General features: G+C 37.8%; 1 protein-coding gene across 5 annotated transcripts in view; it reads left to right on the top strand.

Moving 5' to 3' along the window:
• The window catches only part of ULK4 (unc-51 like kinase 4), a 202287-nt gene that overhangs the window by 121638 nt on the left and 57304 nt on the right, over positions 1 to 23345 (top strand). For 4 of the 5 annotated variants that reach the window (XM_072327360.1, XM_072327362.1, XM_072327359.1 and 1 more), the window contains 2 exons: positions 12097 to 12263; positions 15600 to 15698. In XM_072327360.1, coding sequence (XP_072183461.1) covers positions 12097 to 12263; positions 15600 to 15698 — 266 coding nt within the window. Of the gene's footprint in view, positions 1 to 12096; positions 12264 to 15599; positions 15699 to 23345 lie in introns of those variants that run through there. The other variant, XR_011902735.1, reaches the window with a different exon arrangement.

Here is a 23345-nt window from a genome sequence, read left to right as displayed (position 1 = left end):
TGGCCTTTCAGTATCTACTTCAGTATCAGAGAGAGGGCTATAGGAAGGAAGGAACAGACTCTTTAGCAGGGTCTCACAAAATGATCTGTTTAAATTGGTTGTGGACAACTGAACTTTGAAATAATTTTCTCTTTAAAGCAGAAGGAGTACTAGATCTAAATGGAAAGTGGAAAATTGAGTTTTCTTTTAAAGCATCTTCCAAGAGTACTTTGGTTGGAAGGGACCTACAAAGATCCATCAGGTCCAAATACCTGACGACCTAAGGACTAAACAGCAGTTCAGGCTTTCAGATTTAAAGGCTTCCATAAATGTTTTCACATTCTAGATAACTGTTTTGTTTTGTTTTGTTTTTTGTTTAAGGAAAAGTAATACATGGAATCATAGAATCACCAGGGTTGGAAAAGATCTTCAAGATCAGTCGCTCCACCTATAACCTTTATTTCCCACTAAACCGTGTCCCTCAGTACAACATCTAAACATTTCTTGAACACCTCCAGGGTTGATGACTGCACCACCTCCCTGGGCAGTCTATCCCAGTACCTGAGCACTCAGAGGAGTATTTCCCAATGTCCAACCTGGCACAACTTGAGGCCATTCCTTTTAGTCCTCTCACTAGTTAAGCAATGGTACCCTTTGAATTTTTATTAAGAATAGGGGGGGAAAGTAAATATCTTTATAAGGGATCAAGTTATATTTTGCTCTTTCAGTCTTTTAGGAGATTGTAAGAGCTGTTTTGGTTTTTTGTTTGTTTGTTTGTTTTTCATTACCACTCAACTTTTGAAAGGAGACATAAAGGTGGAAACTTGTTGTTCACTGGCATCCATTTAGTCTCATTTTGTCTTCTCTATCCTGAAGACCATTCTTTTCTGCTTATCACAATGCAGGTTGCTTACTCAAACCACTCACTCCTGTTCCTGTGAGACTTGGCAAAAATCCTGCATAGTGTTGTTAATAGATTTATCCACACTTTTAAAGGATCACATTTTCTAGCTATTATGCCCAGGTTGTGACATGTAGTTTTTATTCAGTTGTAATGCTATGAAATATGACTTCTTCCTCTAGATGACAGCAACAGTACTGCTGCTATATGCATTACAGAGAAGCTGAAAAAACATGATGACCTGACAGTCTTTTCAGTACATTTTTTTGCAGAATAGACTACCTGATCCTCTCCAACACAGACAAATACTGAATATTTTGATCCCATCACTGAACCCAGAATGATAGGAACTATAGGTTGTTGCCATTATTTCTCTTGCAAGAAAAGCTCTTTTGGACTATTATTTACTGTGTGTTTTTGTCAGAACTTATACCAAATGTTGTTAAGAGAGCATATGGTTCAGAGAGCAGCACAAGATGAATTTGGAGACAGTATTTTGTCTACACTGTAAGTTGTAGACAAGATAAGGAAAAAGCAGATAAAGTGTTTAAAGGAGCAGATTATTAAGACAGGTTTGGAGGTTTTGACAGAAGATTTGGAAAGAACAGTGTTCCTCACAAGATTTTACCTGCCTAAGAGATGGGTCAGGCAGTTGCTTCAAACTAGTCTGTGTATTACAGGACCAGCCTGGATGCAGCCAGATTCTTGAACTGGACTGCACCAAAACTGGAAGGGAACTCTACCTAGCCCCTGCAAGAAAATCTGTGTTAGTGGAGAGTGTGCCTATGGTCATGTTTATGACATAATCACAGTAACACATCTAGAAGGTGGCATATGACAACCTTTGCAGTAACCCCCTGGTTTAGCCCATCAGCTAGCCCATGTGTTCGGATCAAAAACTTAATAAGATACATCTCTCCGTTCTGGTGTCTGCTTCCTGCAGCTTTCCCAGTTCTCGCGTAATTCACTGACAGTCCTGATTCAGATATTAATTCCTCCACTCTTCTTTCCAGATCTGCTTTTGTTTGGCATGGATCCAGACTCAGTAGATCCAGTTTTCACTTTGTAGCCTACTTCTGAAGTCCTTAGTTGGGGTCAAGTAGCTGTGCTGGTGTAAAGCCTCCGCTGGTCTAGACTGTACTAGGTATTGGAGGTAGTATTGGGTTGTAGTGGTAAGTATTGGAGAAGGCACTTTTTGTGCCATCTGAAATGGCAGTGTTATCACAGTATGATGTGTTTGAGCTCAAAGATCCTGGAGGTAAAGTTGAGCATTGTGGTTTTGTCAAAACAGAGCAGGTATGCATGCAAAGAGAAAAACACGTAAACCTGAACCACTTAATTAAAAGAGTAGTGACCTCTGAGATGAAGAGTCTGTGGTTAGATATTAGAAAGTTAATTGGACATGGCCTGAGTGTTACGGCCAGATGACAGCAAATCTGAAGAGAATCTGCTGGTCAGAGTTTTCGTAGCACTTCAGAAAACAGTGGAGCTAGCAAAGTAAGCTTGAGGCAAGAGCATTTGTCTGATCATAGTCGCAAAACCAGATGAGACATCCTGAATTCTGTTTTAGGCCCTTTGATCATGTAAGCGTAAACACACCGAAGCCACCTTGGACAGTTACAGTTGCCTGTTGTCAGCATTCAGTTTTGTTCTATAGTTAAGTTATAAATAATGCAGGATGTTACAGGAAACTGTGGCATAGTTTCAGTTCTGTTGCGATAAGCAGCAGTAAGTGGCACTCAGTGGATACTCTCCCCTTTGCTTTTGGCCTTTGGTCTAGCAGTAACAATGGCAAAAGGCTGGCACTTGAGAATCCAAGTAAAATGCAAATATCTGTACTCTGTACATTTTCATCCTGCAGAAAACTGAAGTAAATAGACTGAGTAGTGTAGGAATAAATATTTAATATCTCACAGAGCATGACTTTTCAGTGGGGACATATGTAGTTTTTACACTTTGCCACAGATATATGGGAATATTTGTCAACTGTATGTTATTTCTGCAATTTAAAAGTGTTTGAAAACTTGAGAGAATGTAGTGAAGCCCCTGCTCATTAGTCCTTATCGCTTTCAGTCCAGAGACTTTGAGAGACCAATAGCTGGAACAATTAGCACTCGTAATGTCGTTCAAAGCTTCTGAATGCTGTCAGCTTGTGACAACAGTTTAGTGCCCTATCGGTATTCTGAGGCTGTTCCATTCTGGCCTGTACAGGTTTTGTCAGAAAGACAGCTCTGTAAGTTTTAAAGGGGTCTCTCAAGGATTTTGGTAGAAGGGAAGGTTGATGCCAAAGCTGAGGTATGTTAAGATTCTTGAAGCAGATAAACAGGGTTTAATCTTATGTGACAGGAAGTCTATTATTAAAATAGCAATCTCTTTAGAAGAATTTCTAGTTCTAAATTAAGCCCAGGATACAAATTCCCCCTGTATTTTATCACACAGTAATTATTGCAGGCTTGATCTGTCTGGGCACTAAATCAAAATGCTTTTCTGAATCTTTTCTGACTCAGAATCTCCCTGAATGAAAAGATTTCCTGATCTAAAAATTGAAAAAAAAAAAAAAAAAGAAAAAAAAAAGAAAAAAAAAAAAAAAAGAAGAAGAACCGTGCAGATTTTAATCTAGTAAAGATCTTTTTTGTGTCTAGTTTTGCCTTTAATATGAGGGCTTTGTGCCCTTGTTTTTATAAAAAGCATACGCCATATAGAGATTGACAGCATGCAAGCAAAAGTTCTTCCATGTAGCTGAGGAGCAACACTTGATGTGTCAGACAGACTTGAAAGGAGTTTTTAAAGACAATTGCCTCTCCTCTCAGAATATTAGGTGCCCTGATAGACGTTCTTGTTCATGATGCAGATATAAAAACACGCTGTTTGGAAAAGCTCCTAAGCATCATTCAAGGTGTCTTTCAAAACTAAGAGATCCTTTTTTGTTGTTGTCAACATGGAAGGTATAAAATGGAGTTTATCAGGATCTAACTTGAAGTCTATGCCATGCTGTGGAATAACTTGTCCATCTGGTGACCTGTTACAAGTGGTGTCCCCTAGGGGTTGGTACTGGGGCCCATCTTGCTTAATATCTTTACTGATGACCTAGATGAGGGGACTGAGTGTACCCTCAGTAAGTTTGCAGATGACCAGACTTGTGATTTTTTTTGTGTGTTTTGTTTATTTTTTTTTACTTATGATGGAAGATTGTGCTTGTAAGCACCGACATACTGAAAAACAGTATCAACAAAATCTTCTAAATCTATATGAACAGAATACATGTTATGTGTCTAATATATGCACAGTTGAGGACAGAAATAGTTCAAATGTCTTTCCTCTAGGTCATTATCTTATGTTCACCTCCATTCCTTCCTGGATCTTCCAACTAGAAAGGCCACTTGAGTGTGAATTTGCTTCAGGTTGAATGAGATAGGTTAATGTAGGCTGCCCATTCCAAACAATGTAAAGAAACGTAACACTGTATGCCAAGGAGAATTGGAAGACTCCTCAGGCACTCACACACTTGTAGAGGAGTAACCTCCAACAATTGCTCACTTGCAAACATCTGGGAAGAACTAATATTTTTAGTCAACAAAGCTGTTTACAAAATAAATAACTTATCAGGCAGCCTTACTTTTGTGTTCTGCTGTATTGACACTCATCTCTTCGGATGGCAGCACTCGATTTTGCATGCATCAAGGGCGTTATGCTCCCAAGTTAACAAAAAAGCATTCTACTTTTGATGCACATAACATGCATTAGTGACAGGGCTGGCAGTGTTTCTTATGGCTCTGCTGGGTACTAAATTTCATCTCTGGAAAGCAAAAGTTTAATTTCAACAAATAATTTAAAAAAAAAATGTTCCTTTTTATATCCAGTCCCACAAGGCTCATCCCTTCTAATAAGAGCCTTTCAATGCTATATGTGCATTTTCAGTGGGTCCTACCTTTCCATTATGTTTTTCACTTCTCCTTTTGTTGTAAATGACCAATTATTCTCAGCTATTACAGAATGTAAGAAGCAAACAGTATTTCTAGAGACTATGGTGTTGAGTGTGGAATCCTAACGAATCAAACCTGACTGCAGAAATGAGGCACTATTAATATCCTGTCAACACTCGGCAAAGACCCTCCTGAATATCATTATAGTCCATGGTTATGCAGTATTCTCTCATATGAATTTTGCATATATATTTTTTTCTGATCATACCAGAAAGCATTTGAATGTTGTTGTAATTATTTTGGGAAGCATATTACTTTCTGATCCTTCATACATCCTTGCTGAGCAACTGTGTGTTCACAGTCAGTGAGTTATACTCCTAGGAATGAGGACTGTCTCAGTAAACCTCAAAACCAAAATTCCCTGCCTTCAAAACTTTGATGTTATACACCCATGTGTGCTGTCAGCTCGACTGCAGAAACATTGGCTATCTCTTCTGATTTGATTATCGTACGACTGAGTCAGTCTGACACTAAAGCTTGAAGTCTGTTGATGTTTTGCTAAAGAAAGCTTAATGAGATTCTAAGATAGGAAAACTCCTATTTTTTTCATTTTTAAAGAGATGTAGCAAATCTGGAATTCCCGAAGGATCAGTTATTATTATCAGAAATTCCCCTTTTCTTTGTACGTTGTTCTAACCATGTCTTTCACATAGAACAAAGTCTTACCTACTTGGTATATTTTTTATGTTTAACAGCTTTTTTACTGATCACTCAAGCATACTCAGCAGTGTGTGATTTTATTATTCCTAGATTTTTTAAGTTGAGTTATTGCTATCTTTCCTAATACATATGCACATTTTTAAAGAGAGAATAATTAAGTTGTTTGCTATCTCTAGATAGTTGTTCTAAATACACGTTAGTCTTCATCACCTGCATGTTAGTTACATAGGCTAGACTTCAGAAGAAAGCAAATTTCTGTGCTGGGAGGATTTTCTTTGGTTTAGAGGAATTTGTCATGGCTTCCTGGGGAGTCATCAATTGTGCATTGTTTTTATTGCTAGTGAAAGATGCTGCCTCTAAGCTGCCATCTAACACTAACCCCCAAACATTGCCAGTCCTGGAAAAGTGTAGAAGAGCCATCTCATGTCTTCTCCCTTGACTCAAAACAGGAAAATCCTACCTCTGGGAAGTCAGGTGTGCGTTTCTCTTAGGCACCCCCACATTCAGGATAATAAATAGTTCCTTGTCTGCTTTCAGCCTTGTTGTATTAAAGCTGATGATTGACTTTTCTTCCCCAGTTGTCAAAATCCTTACAATATCCATTTTCCTGCACTGACTGATATTGCCTGGCATCATAGTCTGTGCCCTCCCTGCCACGTAAGCAGGGAAAGTTGAGCCATGGGCACTTCCCACAACATAAAGCTCTGGACTTCCTTGGCCACTGCGATGTGACCAGTTCCAGTGCAATTTTTGTTCCTCTAATTTAGTGATCTGTTAAAATTCATTCACAAAATTCATTCATACTGTCTCAGCAGTTGGAACATGTGCAATATTTTTTCCATTAGATGCTACTTATTTTTAAGATCACAATAGAAGAAAATTTTTCAGGGCAGCAGTCATGCAATTAATATATTCAGCTGCTCTGACTTCTTTCCGCTGGCTATGATGTTCATCACTCACCAAATCTTGAAATCAGAGGTGACCTAATTTTGCATCCTCATTTATTCTTCCCTCAGCGGTATTACAATACTAATGCAAAAGTCTGTGAGACATAAATGACAGTGAGGAATAATAAACAAAAACAATCAGCCTCTTGAAAAATGCCTTTTTCTCTAAAAATACGTGGTTCCTGCTTTCAGTTTTTCATAAGAAAACACTTTGAGTACCCAGCTTGTGATGAAAAGAATACAAATGAAGTCCAAGTTTCTATAGGTAAATGAGATTTTGCGAAGAATCTTTATGACATGATGGATTATCTTAAGGGCTCAGGTACTGAGGAGCTCTTTCCTGTACAAAAGAACCTATCAGACAACAGTCATGTGCTCCTTCTGGGCAATAGCTTTTAGTTTTATAATTGATAGTAAAAAGATTAATATCTTTTCTAGTTAGTCCAGCAGTGCAGTTTCAAGTTCCCAATAAGAAAATGGTAGGGAATTTATATTCCATGAGATCCCCAGGGATTCAGTTGTGTAGATGTGATACAAATGGGAAAAACAGCTCTCTGGAGAGAGACGTGAAGAAAGGAACAAAGAGAAACCTTTCTGCCTGGCTGAGGGCTTTGCTGCTGGCTGCATGGTGGCATTGTTAGAAGGAAGTGCACCTGCTCGAACATTTTCTTCAGCTAGAAGCAGACGGGTTTGTTGAATGCTCTAATTGCTGGTAGGCATGAAAGGATTGCCTAGAAGATTGCTTCCTAGGCAGTCCTTTGATGTTTCATGTGATTTGGAAGTGAAGGTTTCTTTTCCTTTATCAATCTTGCTAATAGTTGAGAATAAAATGTTTCCTCTCAGCTTTCATTCCGGAAGGTATCACGACACATTCGGTCCGATTAGCAGTAACATGGGCCAAAAGGCTCCTTTTATCTTTTGAAAAGATCTGTAAAACACAAACATAGCCATCACAGACCACATTCATAAAATCCTATTAGGTGCATGTTCAGTATATTGCAGAGGTCTCTTTGGGCAAGAAAAATTCTTTGCTTTGAACACTGGGTTTCTCAAATGCTGTAGCACTGCAGCTAGGAATTGTTGGATGCTGTTTTTTTACATAGGTTATTAATCTCAGATTGCAATTGGGACAGGCATTGTTTTGTTTTTTTTAGTTCCAGCTATGGTAATTTGCACAGTTCCAATACAAAATCCAACTTTTGTCTTCTTTTCAGCAACATTTGAACTACACTGAGGTTTTGTGTTTTGGAGATCCTCCTTACTTTATCTAATGTAAGGCATGACTAATGCACTATAATTATGGCTACAAGCGATATGATGTGATATTTTATCTTTTTGTTTACTGGCATTTGCTATTTAATAGGGTAACAAAAAAAAGGTGTGATTAATTAATAAACTTTACTTTGTTAATTAGAAATGCCCAGGTGAAAGAAATGATTTAACTCATGTAAGCTGTCACTAGGACTTTTCTTTTGACAAAGAGAAGTATTGCTGAGATACACTGAGGTATTAGAATCCTTAAGCAATGTATGGTAAGCATGGCAGATATAATGTGTCCTGATTAAAAAATAATAATCATAAAAAATCATTTTTTCTAAAATCTGTATGTCTTACCAGACTGTGTCCAGGTGAACAGGAGAAATAAGAAGATCTATTAAAAAAATTTAGAGAGTGGAGCTGCTGATTTCAAATTTTATGCTTTGGTGATAGTTGAAAATACTGATGCTACTTACTCTACTTACCATTTGCATTGGAGATACTGATAATGAATATAATGTCACTGAAGAAATGGCTTTTTTTAGCACCACTGAAAGACTGAACTAAATCTATGATATGTACAAAGCAGACAAAAAATACATTAAAGCTGATTTCTTTAAGCTTTGTTAGCATACTGGGTATAGCTACTAATGGTGCCCCAGCAATGGTTTGATGAACTATCACTGCATCAGACATCAAGAAGATGTACGTATGAAAGCTTTAAAGATGGGTCATGTCATGCAAGTCATCATTAAAGCTGTGAATTTCATGAAGTCCAAGGGACTGAATCATCACCAATTCAAAGAATTCATTAGAAGTATGGATAATGATTACTGGGCCATCATTTACTTTTCTGAAGGAAGGTGTCTAAGTCAGGGTAAAATGCTAAAAAGGCTTTACAAAGTGAAACCAAGTCCTTTATGGAATCTAAAGGAAAATTTGTGCCAGCACGTGAAGATGAAAAATGGCTCACAGATTTAGCATTTCTGGTGGATTTGGCTGCTTATTTACATGAGTTAAATGTGTGTCTTCAAGGTGAAAATCAGCTTATCTGTTCTGTGTTTCAGATAGCAACAGCATTTGAAACGAAACTTCAGTTATGACATGTTAAAGTTACGGCAGATAATTTAATGAATTTTAACACATGGGCTAAACACAGTCCTGTGAGCAGTGACGAATGTGCAGCTCTGCTTTCCATTTTGATAAAGAAATTTGAGAATATGTTTCAAGATTTCAAAAAAACATATATCTTTTTTCTTTAATATATTTGTGACTCCATTTTTGGTTGGCATAAATACAATACCTGCAAATTTCCACATGGAATGTATAGAGCTGCAATCAGACATTCTAAACATGAACTAAAATTTGTTCATGTATCTTTACCTGACCTCCATAAAGCCCTGTCTTACCAGAGAGAAGTACCTCTCACTTCACTGTCACACCTTATTCATATCATCACTTTTTGGCAGCATGTACATTTGTGAACAATTATTGTCAAATGTGACGCACAGGAAGAGTAGTCTTTCATCAGAAGTCTTTGATGAGCACCTTGAGAGCTCACTAGGAATGGTAACCATTGCCATTGAACCAGGCTGGTGCATTAGTTTCACAGAAACAAGCTCAAACATCCCACTAGTTTTATGTTTTGTATTGTTTTGTTTTGTTTTTTGTTTTGTTTTTGCTTCCTGTTTTTTATAATAAGAATACATTAAAATAAGTTTTGTTACTTATATACGTTAAGTTTATTATGTACTTTATATGCAGCCCATGGCAATTCCTGTTTGCTCAGTGTGACCCAGGCAAACCTAAAAGTTGGGCAATGATGGCTTTATTGTAAATTAAGCATATGGTTCTTGAACTGATTGTAAAGTCTGTCAGAAATTCAGTGTATGCTATGAAACTCCTGTGCAATTTCTACATTTTGATTTACTGAACAGTGAATGGTTTCCTTTTTCTTAGACTTACATCCTCTTTTTTTTTTTCATCTGTTTTGGGAACTGAGTTTTAAAATGCTGTGACACATCTGTCTTGATCTTTATAATGGCTTTTTTAGTAAATTCACTATAGTGTTCGTGTCCAAAGCCATTCAGTTTCTACTGAATTTTGTCATGGTCAGTGTAAACTACCAGTTTCCCAACTTTCTTTTTGAGGACAAAGGATATGTATTTTGTCCTGTGGTGTAAGCAAGGAGTGTATTTACATGCCTGCAATTATGGCCTCCAATTTTGATTTTGCTCTGACACAATAAAGGATATGTCTGGAACTTTATTTACTTGGCAAGAGGTCAGTCAGTTTTATTTTTATCTGTGGAATCAAGCATTTATGGGATTTCTGTATGAATCATGCAACATGTTAAGGAGCAACTGCACCAATGTTTTATGTCTTTATTTTAAAGTTCTGATGGGTTCTGGACTCCTAGAGTATTGTAAGCCCAGACAAAGGTGTTTTTTCTCCCCAGAACTCCAAATTTAACGTACATATTTTTGTACATATGTCAACATTCATCTATCTGTGTATGATCTGCCAATTCTGATGCTTTCATTAACTAAGTACATGTGAATATTCCATCTTAAGGGTTATGTATAAGCCATCTAGAAATAGGGATGACTCATTCATTTTGATGTGGCTGTGGGTTTTGTGGTCATATACAGAGAGAAATAGGGTGTACTGGGGCATATCCTCCCAGGCAATTTTGCAGACCTTGCTTTGATAGGGACCAGCTTTGCAGAGGCTGTTTTCTTAGGTTTCTTCTAATTTAGGCAGGTTAAAAAAAGGGCTTAGAATAACCACAAGTTTTATGTTGGGCAGACATACTGTTTATACTCCTCTTGGTGGGTATTGGTGACATCACTTAAATCTGTTGTCTGCATGCTATCTCATTTGTGTGTGAAGTGTTTGGAACTGCAGCAGGAACTGTACTTTAAAAAAGGAGGAGGAAATTAAATGTGTAAGATCAAACTGATACATTTTGGAGAGTGTGGTTCATGCAGACAAAAACCCAGGAAATTCAAAGCTCAGCCTGAGCTGTAGTCCGTCAGTCAAACTATTGTGGGAGAACAGTGCTGGTAATCATAAAAACACACAAAGATGTGAGATATAATAGTGCGAGTCTTAACAAACCTGACCTGTAACTGTATTCTGAATGAATGTTTTTGTATTTAATTTCCTGAGGGATGTATTAACGGCGGTGAATAGGAGAGGAACACTTTTTGTGGAAGCTCAAGTAATTGATGGGGAAGGCTTTCAAAGCAAAATAGTCACCCCATAGATTTGCCTACCAGCAAAAGCTTAGTGGTGTAATTGCACAGGGTATTTTGCAATGACTTATTTTTGTACTGATGATTGTAAACAAACAAACAAACAAACAATTACTTTTAAAAGGAAATGTTACATAGCGGTCTCATCAGTGAGGAATAGATTCGCTTTTGTTGGTTTTGGTAGTTTGGGACTAAAATCTTAGATGTTAAAGTGCTATGACATGTGTGCCCAAGTCAGAGCATAATTAATTGCTAATTTAAAGGAAGGTAGTTTACAAACTAATTATGTTCTGGGTGAGATGCAAAGTGTATTTCATTCCTTATGAAATCCTGAAAGAACAAGATTAAGATTAAATATAATAAACTCAGTTACTTTGTATTTGAAAGTAAGGTGGATTCTGAATTGAGTTGGTATTTTCTTGATATTGATTGTCTGATGTGTGAATTGATTTGTGGGTTAAGCAAGCTACAGGAGGTGATATTATTGAATACCAAAGGTGCTCAAAAAAATCTTCAAGGCAGCATGTAGTTTCAGGAAACTTTTTACTATCACCAGCCAGATGGGTCTGAAGTGCATTTTAGGTGTAGAATTTGGTATTGCCTTCGTAATGATCTTCCATACCAATTTCATACTGCGCATAACACTGTTCAATTAAACAGTTGAAATATATGGGGAAGGTTGCAATTGACAGACCAATTAAGAAAGAAAACTTCAGGCTTCAATCTTGATGTAGCTGCTGTCTCATTCTGTTCCAGTCTGGAAGAACCGTCTGGTTCTTGTGACCAGGGGTGATGTGAAGGAGATGTGTGTCTCTTTTGTGCTGTGGAAAAGTTTGGGATTCTTGATATATTTTTGTTTAATGAGTGTTACATAACACTCTATGCAGTTAGTGAATTGTATCAGCTTAGCTGTCTTTATGGGCTGCTCCAATAGGGTAAAGGAGGCAGCAATTATAATAATGGAGGGGGGGAAAAGGAACATTAATAAATATTCACTGTGTATGAAATTTGTTTTTCTGCTAATCTACTATTTTTATCTGGCCTACCTTCACAATTGTCTTTTTTTTTCCTGATAGCCTTTATTTTTTCCTTTTGTCTCACTGTCTGCATAGGACTGGCTCCTCACGTCTGTAATCTCCTAATAGAAACTGTGGCTCTGTACTTGGAAGCAGATGATAAAAGCAGCACCAAGACAGCAAATGCACTGCTGCTGTCCTTGCTTGACATTTTGCACTGCATGCTGATGTACACAACAAACATTGTGCGCCAGGCTTTGCAGGTATGGAGTTCATTTCCTGGGGGTGATAACCAACTTAAACATTTCTTATAGATACCTTCTTGTTATGTTATCGGTGAATTTACCACTACTCTCCTTTCATTAAACTTTTAGTTTGGTGGAAAGAGAAGAGCATGTATTTTCAGCTGCTTGCCCCTGTGTGTGCATTTGCCTGGCTAGAAATTTCATTTCAGCCTTACGGTGCTGGGAACACAGATCTTAGCTGCATGCTCCATTTCTCTACTCCACAAACAGCTTAATGCAGCATTTTCTCAATGGTAGTTCAAAGTCTTTTTCTTCAGTTCATGTTAAAAGAAAAAAAATTACTCCTTAGAAAGCAGCACCTTTTCATTATAAATCAGATGTGATTATTGTGCTTGAAGAGTATATAACCTCTGCATGTGCATCAATGTGCTTACGTTGCTAGTGTTTTAACTTTCTCTTTGAACCACTGCAAAATACAGCATTAATAGGGCTGCTTCTCCCAGTGAAGTCTTCCTCTTCCTTAAAAACAGAGCACAAAAAGATACTTAATCAAAGAAATTGAACAGAACATTTCTAAAAACAAAACAGGAAAAATATTTTGTCCTTTTTTAGATATGATGCTAAGCTGGCAATGTTTGCATTGTTTTTAAGTGATCCACTGAATTACTGTAGTTCATCAGCTGGAAGCAACCACTTTATTTGGGCTATAAACAGTCCTTTACAAGTTCATTTCCCACTAAAGAACAGAGAATGCTCTTACATCCAGTATAACTGAAGGACAGAGAATCAGAAGATGGCAACCAGATTGTACTGTGTATCAGCACTAGCCTTCCTTATACTTGTGGGCTTTTTTAAGGAAGTTTAAGGTATGATGTAAGTATTGAAAATTGACCTTTTTTTTTCCTACATAGAATTAAATAATCAGCTGTAATCAAACAGATATTTCACTGAGAATTTTTTTGTCGTTGTTGAAAAAACATACTTCAGATCTGATGGTACCTTACCTAGGTTTTTTCAAGTCCTCTAGCAGCAGGTTTTGCATGTAAGAATCACTTTGGTAATCAAATTTTGTAAGCTAATTGCTGATTGTCATATTGTTAGCAACAGTCTATGTAATCAGAGAAAGCCAAGCTCCGTACTTGTGTTCTTTGCAAGTGCTGTGAGGCCAATTATATTGGAGGGCATATGAGGAGAGATGACCTTGTACACAGTTTGGTAATATTAGTGAAACTCATTACTTTTATTTAGACACATTAATTCTAACTTAAATCTATGCATTCATTGCCACGTTTAATTCTGACTTTACATGAATTCAGCAGTTGATTGATAAACCTCCAGCTCCAGTTTTGTACAACCTCAGTCAAAGTAATCTAGTTTGTTTTGGAAGGCTAATGGCTAAGAGACAGCTGGCTCTGCTCTGCCCGGTACCCCTGTGAAATTACCTTTGAGGTGATATTACTTGCCTTGACATAATTGTCTCAGCAGCAGTCATCATTGGGTTACTGTGGGTTCTACAGCTACCTCAGTACACATGCTTTGTTGAATGACAGTGATTAGTTGCTGACTGTTATTTACCATGCAGCTACAGCATATTACCTTATCTCCGTGTCGCTTAATGGATCACGGTAATGGTAACAAATGTTCTTTGACTGTTTTCAAAGGGATCTTCTGAGTAAGATACCTGCTAGAACAGCTCTAGGGAATCAAGTTTTCTCATGACGCCATTGCTGAGGCCTTAAGCTGACTTGTGCAGGTGACGCCACTGTCCACCTGAATTTTTATTTTTATTTTTTTATATATAAAGTGATGGCCTTATCCAGCAGGGTGGGCAAAACGTGAGAGCACACTTCCCTCCAATTTCACTACTTTGTGCTGGATGGCATGGATAACTATATCTGGCTTAGTTCAAGAGTTTGTCCTCTGTGGTCCAAGTGTATGTATTGTAATAGAAATAGTACTAAGGTGAATTGGGATATCTGTTTTGGAGCAGTTTTGTCAGATCATGTTCTACAGATGATCCGCAGTAGCTGCATTTGAGAAGTAGACTTGCTGTTTAGTAATTAGTGTAGGTTTAAATGTGGTGTACATCCTTTATATATGTAAAGTATAATTCCTCTAGTGAGTATTATTTATTCTCTGTTCAAGGACACTAAGAATATACCACTCATATATCCCTGATTGAGGATGTCTTACTTTTGATTCAAACACTGAGCAGAAAAAGCTGTTGTCAATTTTGCTAACGTGAAGACAACCTACTTTGCTTTCTAGGTTACTATAAACACTCGTTTATTTAATTTCTTTTATGCACTGTGTCTTTTTACCCTTCTTGGACTTTTGCAATGTCGTGAGTCTCAGTGAGGGACATACCAATGTATCTTATTACTGAGAAATGGCTCTTGAGGGCTCCTTTATTTCTGAACTCTTTTTGGAAGAAAGGCATTATGTGTTCAGCCCATCAAAATAAACAGTGCAGCTTCAGCAGTAATGTCTCCTGCCTCCGGGGACCTGCTCTTGTGCTCACTTAACCAAACAAAAATCCTTGGTTATTATACCTGGGTGATGGCTTAAGGATAACACTCGAAATGAAACACAATACAAAATGAATTTTGAATGTGTCCGCTAGATAAAATACTTAAGTTTTTCTCTAGCAGCAAGGCTCTGCAGGGTCACAATCCAAAGCTGCTGCAAGATGGGGAAGTTAAATGAAAAACCTTGCAAACAGGCCTTGCTGGTACCCTGGGGCACAGATGGGTCATACTAGCACTGCCTGGGATGGCAGTGTGTTTCAGTAAAGGGGAAGACAATGATCAGAATTCCAAGCAATAACAGATCTTATCACACTTTCAGATTTTATTATTCTCATATCAAAAATAATTTAAACTATTTATGTATTGTGAATATTTCAGGATGCAAAGCAAGTCGGGAGGGCAAAGGTGGACATTGCTGTTGAGAATCATAACCTTTCGGTTGCCTTGATTTTCTTCTTTTGAGTTGCACTTAAAATTATTCCTAATGGTTGAAAAAAATGAGCGAACTTTCATATTATGACAGACCTGTTGAAATAGAATGCAAATACATAGAACATCTACGGCTTTGGAAGTATCTTTTGAGAATACAGATCAAATCATTTAGCTGAATAAACATCACATAGGTGGGTATATTCAGCCTGTGCAGAATAGGTGTGATAGTGTGAGTCGCTTTTGCTTTGTGCTCAGTGTTGCAGTCACAGGGAATATACAGGTTTCCTTCAAACTTTCCTTCAAAAGTTAACCACCTAATGAACCTAATTTGTTTCTCATAACTGAACAGTCACTGAGGCTGTTTTGTTGTTTTATTTCCCCTCACCTTATTAAGGCACAGAAGTCTGGCGCAGGAGGGGACACACAGGCTGCTGAAGACCTTCTGCTTATCAATAAACCCCTGACGGACCTAATTAGCCTGCTTATTCAACTGGTGAGAATTTGCTTGTTTGGAAGCCTATTGGAATGTCACTGAAGTTGGAATTACTCAACTGAATTCAACATCTTAGAGCTGTGTTTGACAGGTTTTTGCTGCTTTTAAGATTCTATCTAACATAAGACAAAAACATTTACAGTTTTTTGCAGGATTTACAGGCCACAACAACTTACAGACTACGAGTGACATCCAGAATGTAGAACTGGGGCAATGGCAGGGTCCTGATTCTTGGGTGAGATAAATATGTGCAGGCAAATTGTAACCCCAAAGAATGGACTAACGCACAGAGAAAGGATTACATTCAAAATTAGAAATCAACTACAACTACCAGTGGAACTGTCAGTAAACTTCAAATTAGTTTGCAACGAGTGGTCACTTTTAATATTATTTTCTTGGGTTTGAGCTTCCTGTGATTTTTTTTTAAAGCTTAGTTTGATTCTCACATGATCGTGAATGATTTAGAATTGGGATTGGTCCCTACTGGCCTGCAGTCATCTTTTAAGTCTATTTCAGGTTTGTTTTTTTCAGGCTTTGCTAGACATCAGAGTGCTGCACTGAAATCTCTGCGGAGAGCTATAGTGTCCCTGACACATCCCACCAACTCAGACTCCATCATGCTGTGCCAGAGACTTGTATTGGCTGTGTGTGTGATAGCTTAGAGCAGAGGAATGCTTCTTCTTGAGTTAAGCAGGGCTTTTAGGGGCCTGGTATGCTAACTCTGCCTTTTATTCAACATAAAGCAAGGAAAATGGTATGTGAGGATTTCACAGAGGCATATTACGCTATCATTTCTGTGTCATTTTTCTTAGAGGCATTTCAGATTCATTATGGTATTCTCTTCTACCTCCAGTCTTCTCTGAATTGTTCCTTTCCACCTAAATATAGGTTAGATTGTGATATAAATATCTGTAGCACTTTTGGTACCTTTAGCACTATCCATCCTCTATTTTGGGGAAAAGTACGGTACCTTTTTTTTATTAACTTTTGCATTATGATGAATTTATTTTAATCAAAAGACTTACTGGAAATGTTCACTGAATGACCTGAAACAAAGTGATTGAATTTCAACTGCATAGTATTTAATCTTTATCAATTCATTTAATTTACTTTCTATTAATTTTTAATCACTATATATGATAAATGGTAAGACATGAAAAGATGTAAACGATCCTTTAAAATGAAGTTAGACATAAATTTAAATTACATTAACTCCCTAAAGAACAGAAGATTAGAGGCCAGGATTTACTCAGCCTGTACCACCTGGAAGTCTTTTTTTTAATATAAGTTTGTAATTAAAGGATAGGATAATTGTATTCTTAGCATGTACTGGTTAGATTCTGACTTGCCCTTATATTCAATCTGCTTGTTTAAACATAAGGTAAAAAGCGTGTTGGTACTTCTTCATTTCTTTGGCGTTAAGTTCTGTTAAAGATAATCTAGAAGTGAGGGGCTTTCTCTTGTATATACGTCCTTCTTTATATACATGTGCTTTATTGGATTTATGAAAGTTATTTGATCTAGGATTTTTAAACTTTGCATCCATCACCCATTGAGGCGTGTTAAACTTTTCCTGTTAAGTCAGTAAACGTCTGAACAATGGAATAAATATTGGGAAGTTAGTTAGGATCCAGGTGTTTAAAATATTTTATACTTCAATTAATTTTCATAGGCACAAATTCTTAGTGCACCGCTTTTGCAGTGTTTCTCCTGGTGCTTTTGTGTGCAGATGCAAGGGCTAGAGTGAAAGCTGTGGCATGGATTTAGAGCTACCCTCAGTGACTGCCACTGCAGGTGTTCTTAACACAACAGAGTATGAAAGGTATGAAGAATGTGTTTGCACTGTGAGAAAGAAGGAAATTGCTGATTTATTTTAAATGCTAATTCATTAGGATTTCTTTTTTAAAATGCTATGTGTCCTAGCACAGGGGTTGGGTTTTGACTTCATCTTTGTGGGGAAGCATTTGCTACCATTGAGGTGTACTGACTCTGGAGAGAGAACAGCCATGCTTGGGAAATGTCACCAGCTGATTGGGTGGTGTACCAGTACATCATGGACTCACACTCATCCTACAGTCCAATAATTTGCTTATCCTTTGAGAAGAATACTGCATTTGGTAAATACTAACTTCTTATTCTTCTGCACATAGTTACTCCTTTATAACATACTGGTACTTGTTGCTTACAGTACCTTACCCATCTCCAGCCTAACTGTGGCCAGCTTCTTGTGTCCTGCTGCTAGCACAGTCAACTGAAGGCAGCACTGAAATTAAGTCTTGTGGATCTCTCAAGATGGTATGTGGTCCCTGCCCCACTAACAGAACTACCTAAGCTTAAGTTCTGTGGCACTACCAACAGTAGTATTAGTGCTCTGTATTGAACAGCAAGGCTTCATGAACTTTTATTTTGTTTTGAGGCATTTGATTCTTTGTGAACTTCATTCTCAGCAGGTGAAGTATGTCTTTAGTTCTGAAATAACCATCGCTTCAGTTTTTTTCCTCTAGTTTACTATTCCTACTCTTCTTAACATATTTATAGTTTCTTATGTCACCTTGAATAATTGCTATCCCTCATTGATATGTATATCCCTCAAGTGGATGATTGTTCCATGCCCCATTGATTTGTCTATTTATTTATTTATTTTCTTGAAGATGTATTTATCTCTCCTAATAATCCCTCAAAAATCAATGGAGTTAAGCCTGAAAATGTCAAAAACTTGGAATCAATTTTTCCTTCCTGTAATTATGATTTAGTCTATCACATAGGGCATAGGAAAGCAAGTGCAGGAAACTGAGATTGCATGTAAATGAAACTTTGGGGTTGTTAAGAACGTGAAAGAAGAAATAATTACAAATTCTGTCATGCAGAAAACACTGCAGATACAGGGAATTCAATATTTAATCCCATGATCGCTCTGCCATTAATTGATCAATAAGAGGAGAATAAATTGAGCATTTAGTCTTCTGCTTAGCAGCTTCATGTTTAAAAGTTAATTAAACTTAGCTTTTTTTGTCTACATTTCTCCACTTGAACATAAATCTAATTTGATTATTATACTGAAACTTGCAGTAATTATGGAACACATAAAGTACCTTCGACTATTTTTGTGTAGTGGTTATTCTGAAAATTAAATGTTTGCTGACGTTTCAAATCACTTTCTTGGATTTTCGGAAACTTCTTTGAACTTCATAATTAAAAAAGGAACAAACTTTTACTTCTGAATATTCATTAGCCAGCCTTATCAGCACAGAGGATGAATAACATGGTGTCCTTCATTACATGGGCTTCCATAACTCTTAGCATACTGCAATCTTTAGGCTGCTAGATTAGAGGGCTCAGATTATAAATAGTAGCTTCCTGTAAACTGAATGAGCTTTTCAGACAGCTGGAATGGCTGTATTACCTTGCCAGTAACTATAAACTGGAGTTTTGTTTCTCTATAAATTTATATCCTAGATGCAGACCCCTAGTCTGAGCCGATCAGTCTGCTGAGAAAGAACTTTCCTCATCTTCTGTTAATAGGCTTCTGCATTGTAGTGTAACTAGTGAAATTTTTAATTGGTTATTATCTTGAGGATGTCTGGGTTTTACTGTTGAATGACAAGTTAATCGTGCAAACATAAAGAGGACAAATACAGAACCTCTGTGTACATGGATGAATGAGATAATCTTTTCTAGGTCCATTCTTTTTCAGAGTTCCCCTGGCTCTAAGGCTGTGTCTTGGACCACAGGTTCAGAGAATTTGAAAGATACTTGCCAATGAATAATGAAAATAACTGCAGAATGATAATCTTTCAGACTGTGAAGTATTTCATTTTGCATTTCATGGGAATACAGACAGTTCTGTGGTTGGAGTGGGAAGACATAGCTTTATATTCTGTGTAATCCATTCACAGAATCATCCATTCTTCTGTGTTGGAAGGGACCCTAGTCCTACTCCCCTACAGTGAGCAGGAACACCTACAGCTCAGTCAGGTGCTCAGAGCCCTGTCCAGTCTGACCTTGAGCATCTCCAGGGATGGGGCATCCACCACCTCTCCACCAACCTGTACCAGTGCCTCACCACCATTGTTGTAAAGAACTTTTTCCTTTTATGCAAGTCTAAGTCTACTCTCTTTTAGTTTGAAGCCATTTCCCCTTGTCCTGTCACAACAGAACCTGCTAAATAGACTGTCCCCTTTTTTCTTCCAATCCTCCTTTAGATCTTGAAATGCTGCTCTCAGGTCTCCTCAGAGCCTTCTCTTGTCCAGGCTGAACAGCCCCAGCTCTCTCAGCCTGTCCTCACAGGGGAGTTGTTCCATCCATTGGATTGTTTTTGTGGCCTTCCTCTGGATGCACTCCAACAGATCCATGTCTCTCCTCCTCTACTGAGGACTCCACATCTGGACGCCTCTGTCCAGGTGAGGCCTCACCAGAGCAGAGCAGAGGGGCAGGATCACCTCCCTTGCCTTGCTGGCCATGCTTCTTTGGATGCAGCCCAGGATACAGTCAGATTTCTGGGCCGCAAGGGCACACTGCTGCCTCATGACCAGTACCCCCCGGTCCTTTTCAGCAGGAGCTTAGCATTACCTGCAAAATTCCTGAGAGTGCACTTGATCTCAGCATCGGTGTAATTGTTGAAGATATTAAAGAGCACCAGTCCCAGATCTGAGCCCTGAATGACACCGCTTGTCACTGATCTCACTCCAGACACTGAGCTATTGGCCGCCACTCTCTGGGTATGATCTTAAACAAGTCCATCAAACTGCCCACCTATCAAATCCATATCCTTTCAATTTGGAGAGGATATCACCGAGCAGTGTGTGAAAGGCCTTACTGTAGCACTGATAGATGATATCAGTGGCTCTTTATTCAAATGCAGTTACACCATCATAAAATGGGATTAGTTTGGGAAGGGGGACCTGCCCTTGGTGAAACCATCTGGTTATCCCTTAACACCTCACTGTGATATTGTTGTGATTGTATCTGAAATGTTGTCTCTGGAATGTATTTGAAAAATTCTCTTTCATGAAGTTATCTTAACCAAACAATCAAAACAGAGGAAATAAGCATATATTGTTAAAAGGACAGAACTTAAGAATAGGAACTTAGTTTCTCAGCAGTTAGGCTTGATTAATATGAAATGAAAATTCACTGTTTTAAAAATTATTTTCCTTGAGGCATAAGGACAAAAATTTTGCCCCAAGCCAAAACATATTACTTTAATTTTAAACTGCGCGTATTTACTAATAAGAACAGTACAGGTAGCAGATTTAATAGTAGTGTTTTGCTTTTCCATTTTGTTTGATGATTGTAGAATCATCTCCTCTGTAGTTCCCAATGGTGATTCCTGTACCACACTTTCTGTAACCTCATGAATGATTCAACGAATATCTATCTCTTATTGTAATAAACTCTCTTTGTGTTTAACCTCATTAATGCGCTGAAATAGTGTCCCCTCTGGGTAATCCAGACAGTTTCATTGTAGCTCTAAAATTAGATGCTGTAACAACTCTTAGGGTGTGAAAACTGCCACTTCAGCCAAAAGGATCACACATTTCCTGTAATGGTTTGCAATTCATGAACACACTTCAACTGAGCCCAAAATGAAGGTATTTTTGACAACAAACTACAGAAGCATAGATGTATAATAAGAAGAAACCTGCTTTTCAGCCTATTAATCTTTAAGATACAGAGAGCAGGTTCCATTTAGGAATGGAGTTTTACGTTATGAGCCTGTTAATGGGAGGTTATACATCGGCCATAAAAATTAAGTAATACAAAATCTTCTTTGCACAAAAATCTTGTCTTGAGGCATTATTTTAAAATTTTGAACTGAACAAACAAACAAACAAACAAACCTACAGTTCTGAGTTGTAGAACAGCAAAAAAGGATGACTTCAGTCATTCCTTAATTTATTTTAGGATGCTGAATGTTTTTTCAGGGTGCGTGCTAGCCCAAAATATTAGCAGCTGCATGGAGAAAGAGCAGTGGTATTTCTACCTTGCTGAATCCAAAATCCCCTCAAAGATAAAGCAAAAAAAGAAATGAAAGCCAACTAGAGTTCATTCTGGTAATTATGAAATATTGGGGGGCAGATCTATTCTCCAAGAGTTACAACTCCTGTTTCTCATGCGTTTCTTCTCCCCTCAGAGAATAAAACTTAAGTAGATACTGCCATAAAAAAGCAAACAAACAAAACTAGAAATGCATTAGACTTTTAATATGCTTCCTCATATCAAATTGAATTGTGGTTAGAAAAATGAAGGCATTATTCGAGCTTATTAAGAGATGGACCAACCATCCATATTCTTTTGTCTGGCATTGTTATTCTAGCTTTTCTGTTCTATTAGGCATGAGATACTATATGCTTGAAAGCTGGATTTTCATTCATTGCTTTACTCTATTTATTTATGATATTTTCAGTCACTGCTTTTGTTCATGCCAACAATTTTCTTCAGACCCTCTATTTTTTATGACCCTTAACATAATTGCAGACAGGCAGTCAGTGTTACGTTTCAGGATACCAGCTTATAACGCAGCATCTGAATCTCTACTTGTTACTACAGGAATAGTCTAATGGTAGGACTTATCAGCATGTATGCGTAAGCATTTTTCTCTATGTAAGTACACTGCTGAAGAGGGTTCCTCCCCGTGCTTGATTATTAATGGGTTAGACTGTAGGCTAATGCTTCACAGCCAACTCCAGAGTAAATCCTGTCTTTTCTGATCCCAGATTGTTGTCTTTTTCTTTCAAAACCTTTGCTGTGTTTTACCCCACGCTTTTCCAGGATGACAGCAACTTGCTCCCTAAACTATAGGTAACACCAAAGCTCAAAGGGTCTCTTGTAAAGCAGAAGTGCCTGAAATACAGCAGAGGATGAAGGATGTTATTAGCATTTGAGACTGAACAGCATTATGCCACAGCTGGCAAACAGTGTGAACCCTGCCTGGAGTGATGCCGGTGGCTGGGTTTGGAGGATGGTTGCTGACAGCTTGATAACTTGTAAAGAGCAAGAACGTCTGATGCCAAGACATACTGGAAGGAGAGTTTTAGAGTCTTTCTTTCTCTTGTTTCCTTTTGTGGGGAAAAAGGCCAGCAACAACAGTGGTAGAAGGTTGGGCATGCCAGGAGGAGGCGAGCAAAACCATTTTGTGCTTCTTCGTGCAAGGTTCTGTAGGAGCAGTCCTCTGCAAAGACTGTCACTTTTCCTCAGTTTGATGTTTAGTGAATATCTCAGATAAAATACCTTGGGAAGAAATCTCACTTCTAAGTGTGACTACTGAGATTATGGATTATGCATGGAAATCCGTGCTTATGGAGCTCAGGAAGCTAACCTACACTGCAGCACCAGGGCAAGGACGTAACATGTGCAGAAGTTCACTGCTTATGATTTTAATATTTGTCTTTTTTTTTTCTTTTTTTTTTCTTTTTTTTTTTTTTCTCAATTATTCAACAAACCACACTTGAAAATTGAATATAGTTCATATTCCATGACTTGAGGAAGTTATTAGTTTACCTGTCTGGACTTACCCAGTTGTGAGTTAGAGAGTGCCCCTTTCAAAAGGGGTAAGAGTGATGCATTAAAGAAAGTAGTTTTCCCTTCATTTTTCTATTCAAATTTTTCTTCAGTGGTGGAGGTAAAAGTAAACTCAAAACCCCCAGT

The sequence above is a fragment of the Excalfactoria chinensis genome, chromosome 2, assembly GCF_039878825.1.
Source record: "Excalfactoria chinensis isolate bCotChi1 chromosome 2, bCotChi1.hap2, whole genome shotgun sequence".
Classification (NCBI taxonomy): Eukaryota; Metazoa; Chordata; class Aves; order Galliformes; family Phasianidae; genus Excalfactoria; species Excalfactoria chinensis.
The sequence above is the reverse complement of the archived record's forward strand: the minus strand, read 5'-3'. Positions and strand labels throughout refer to the sequence as shown.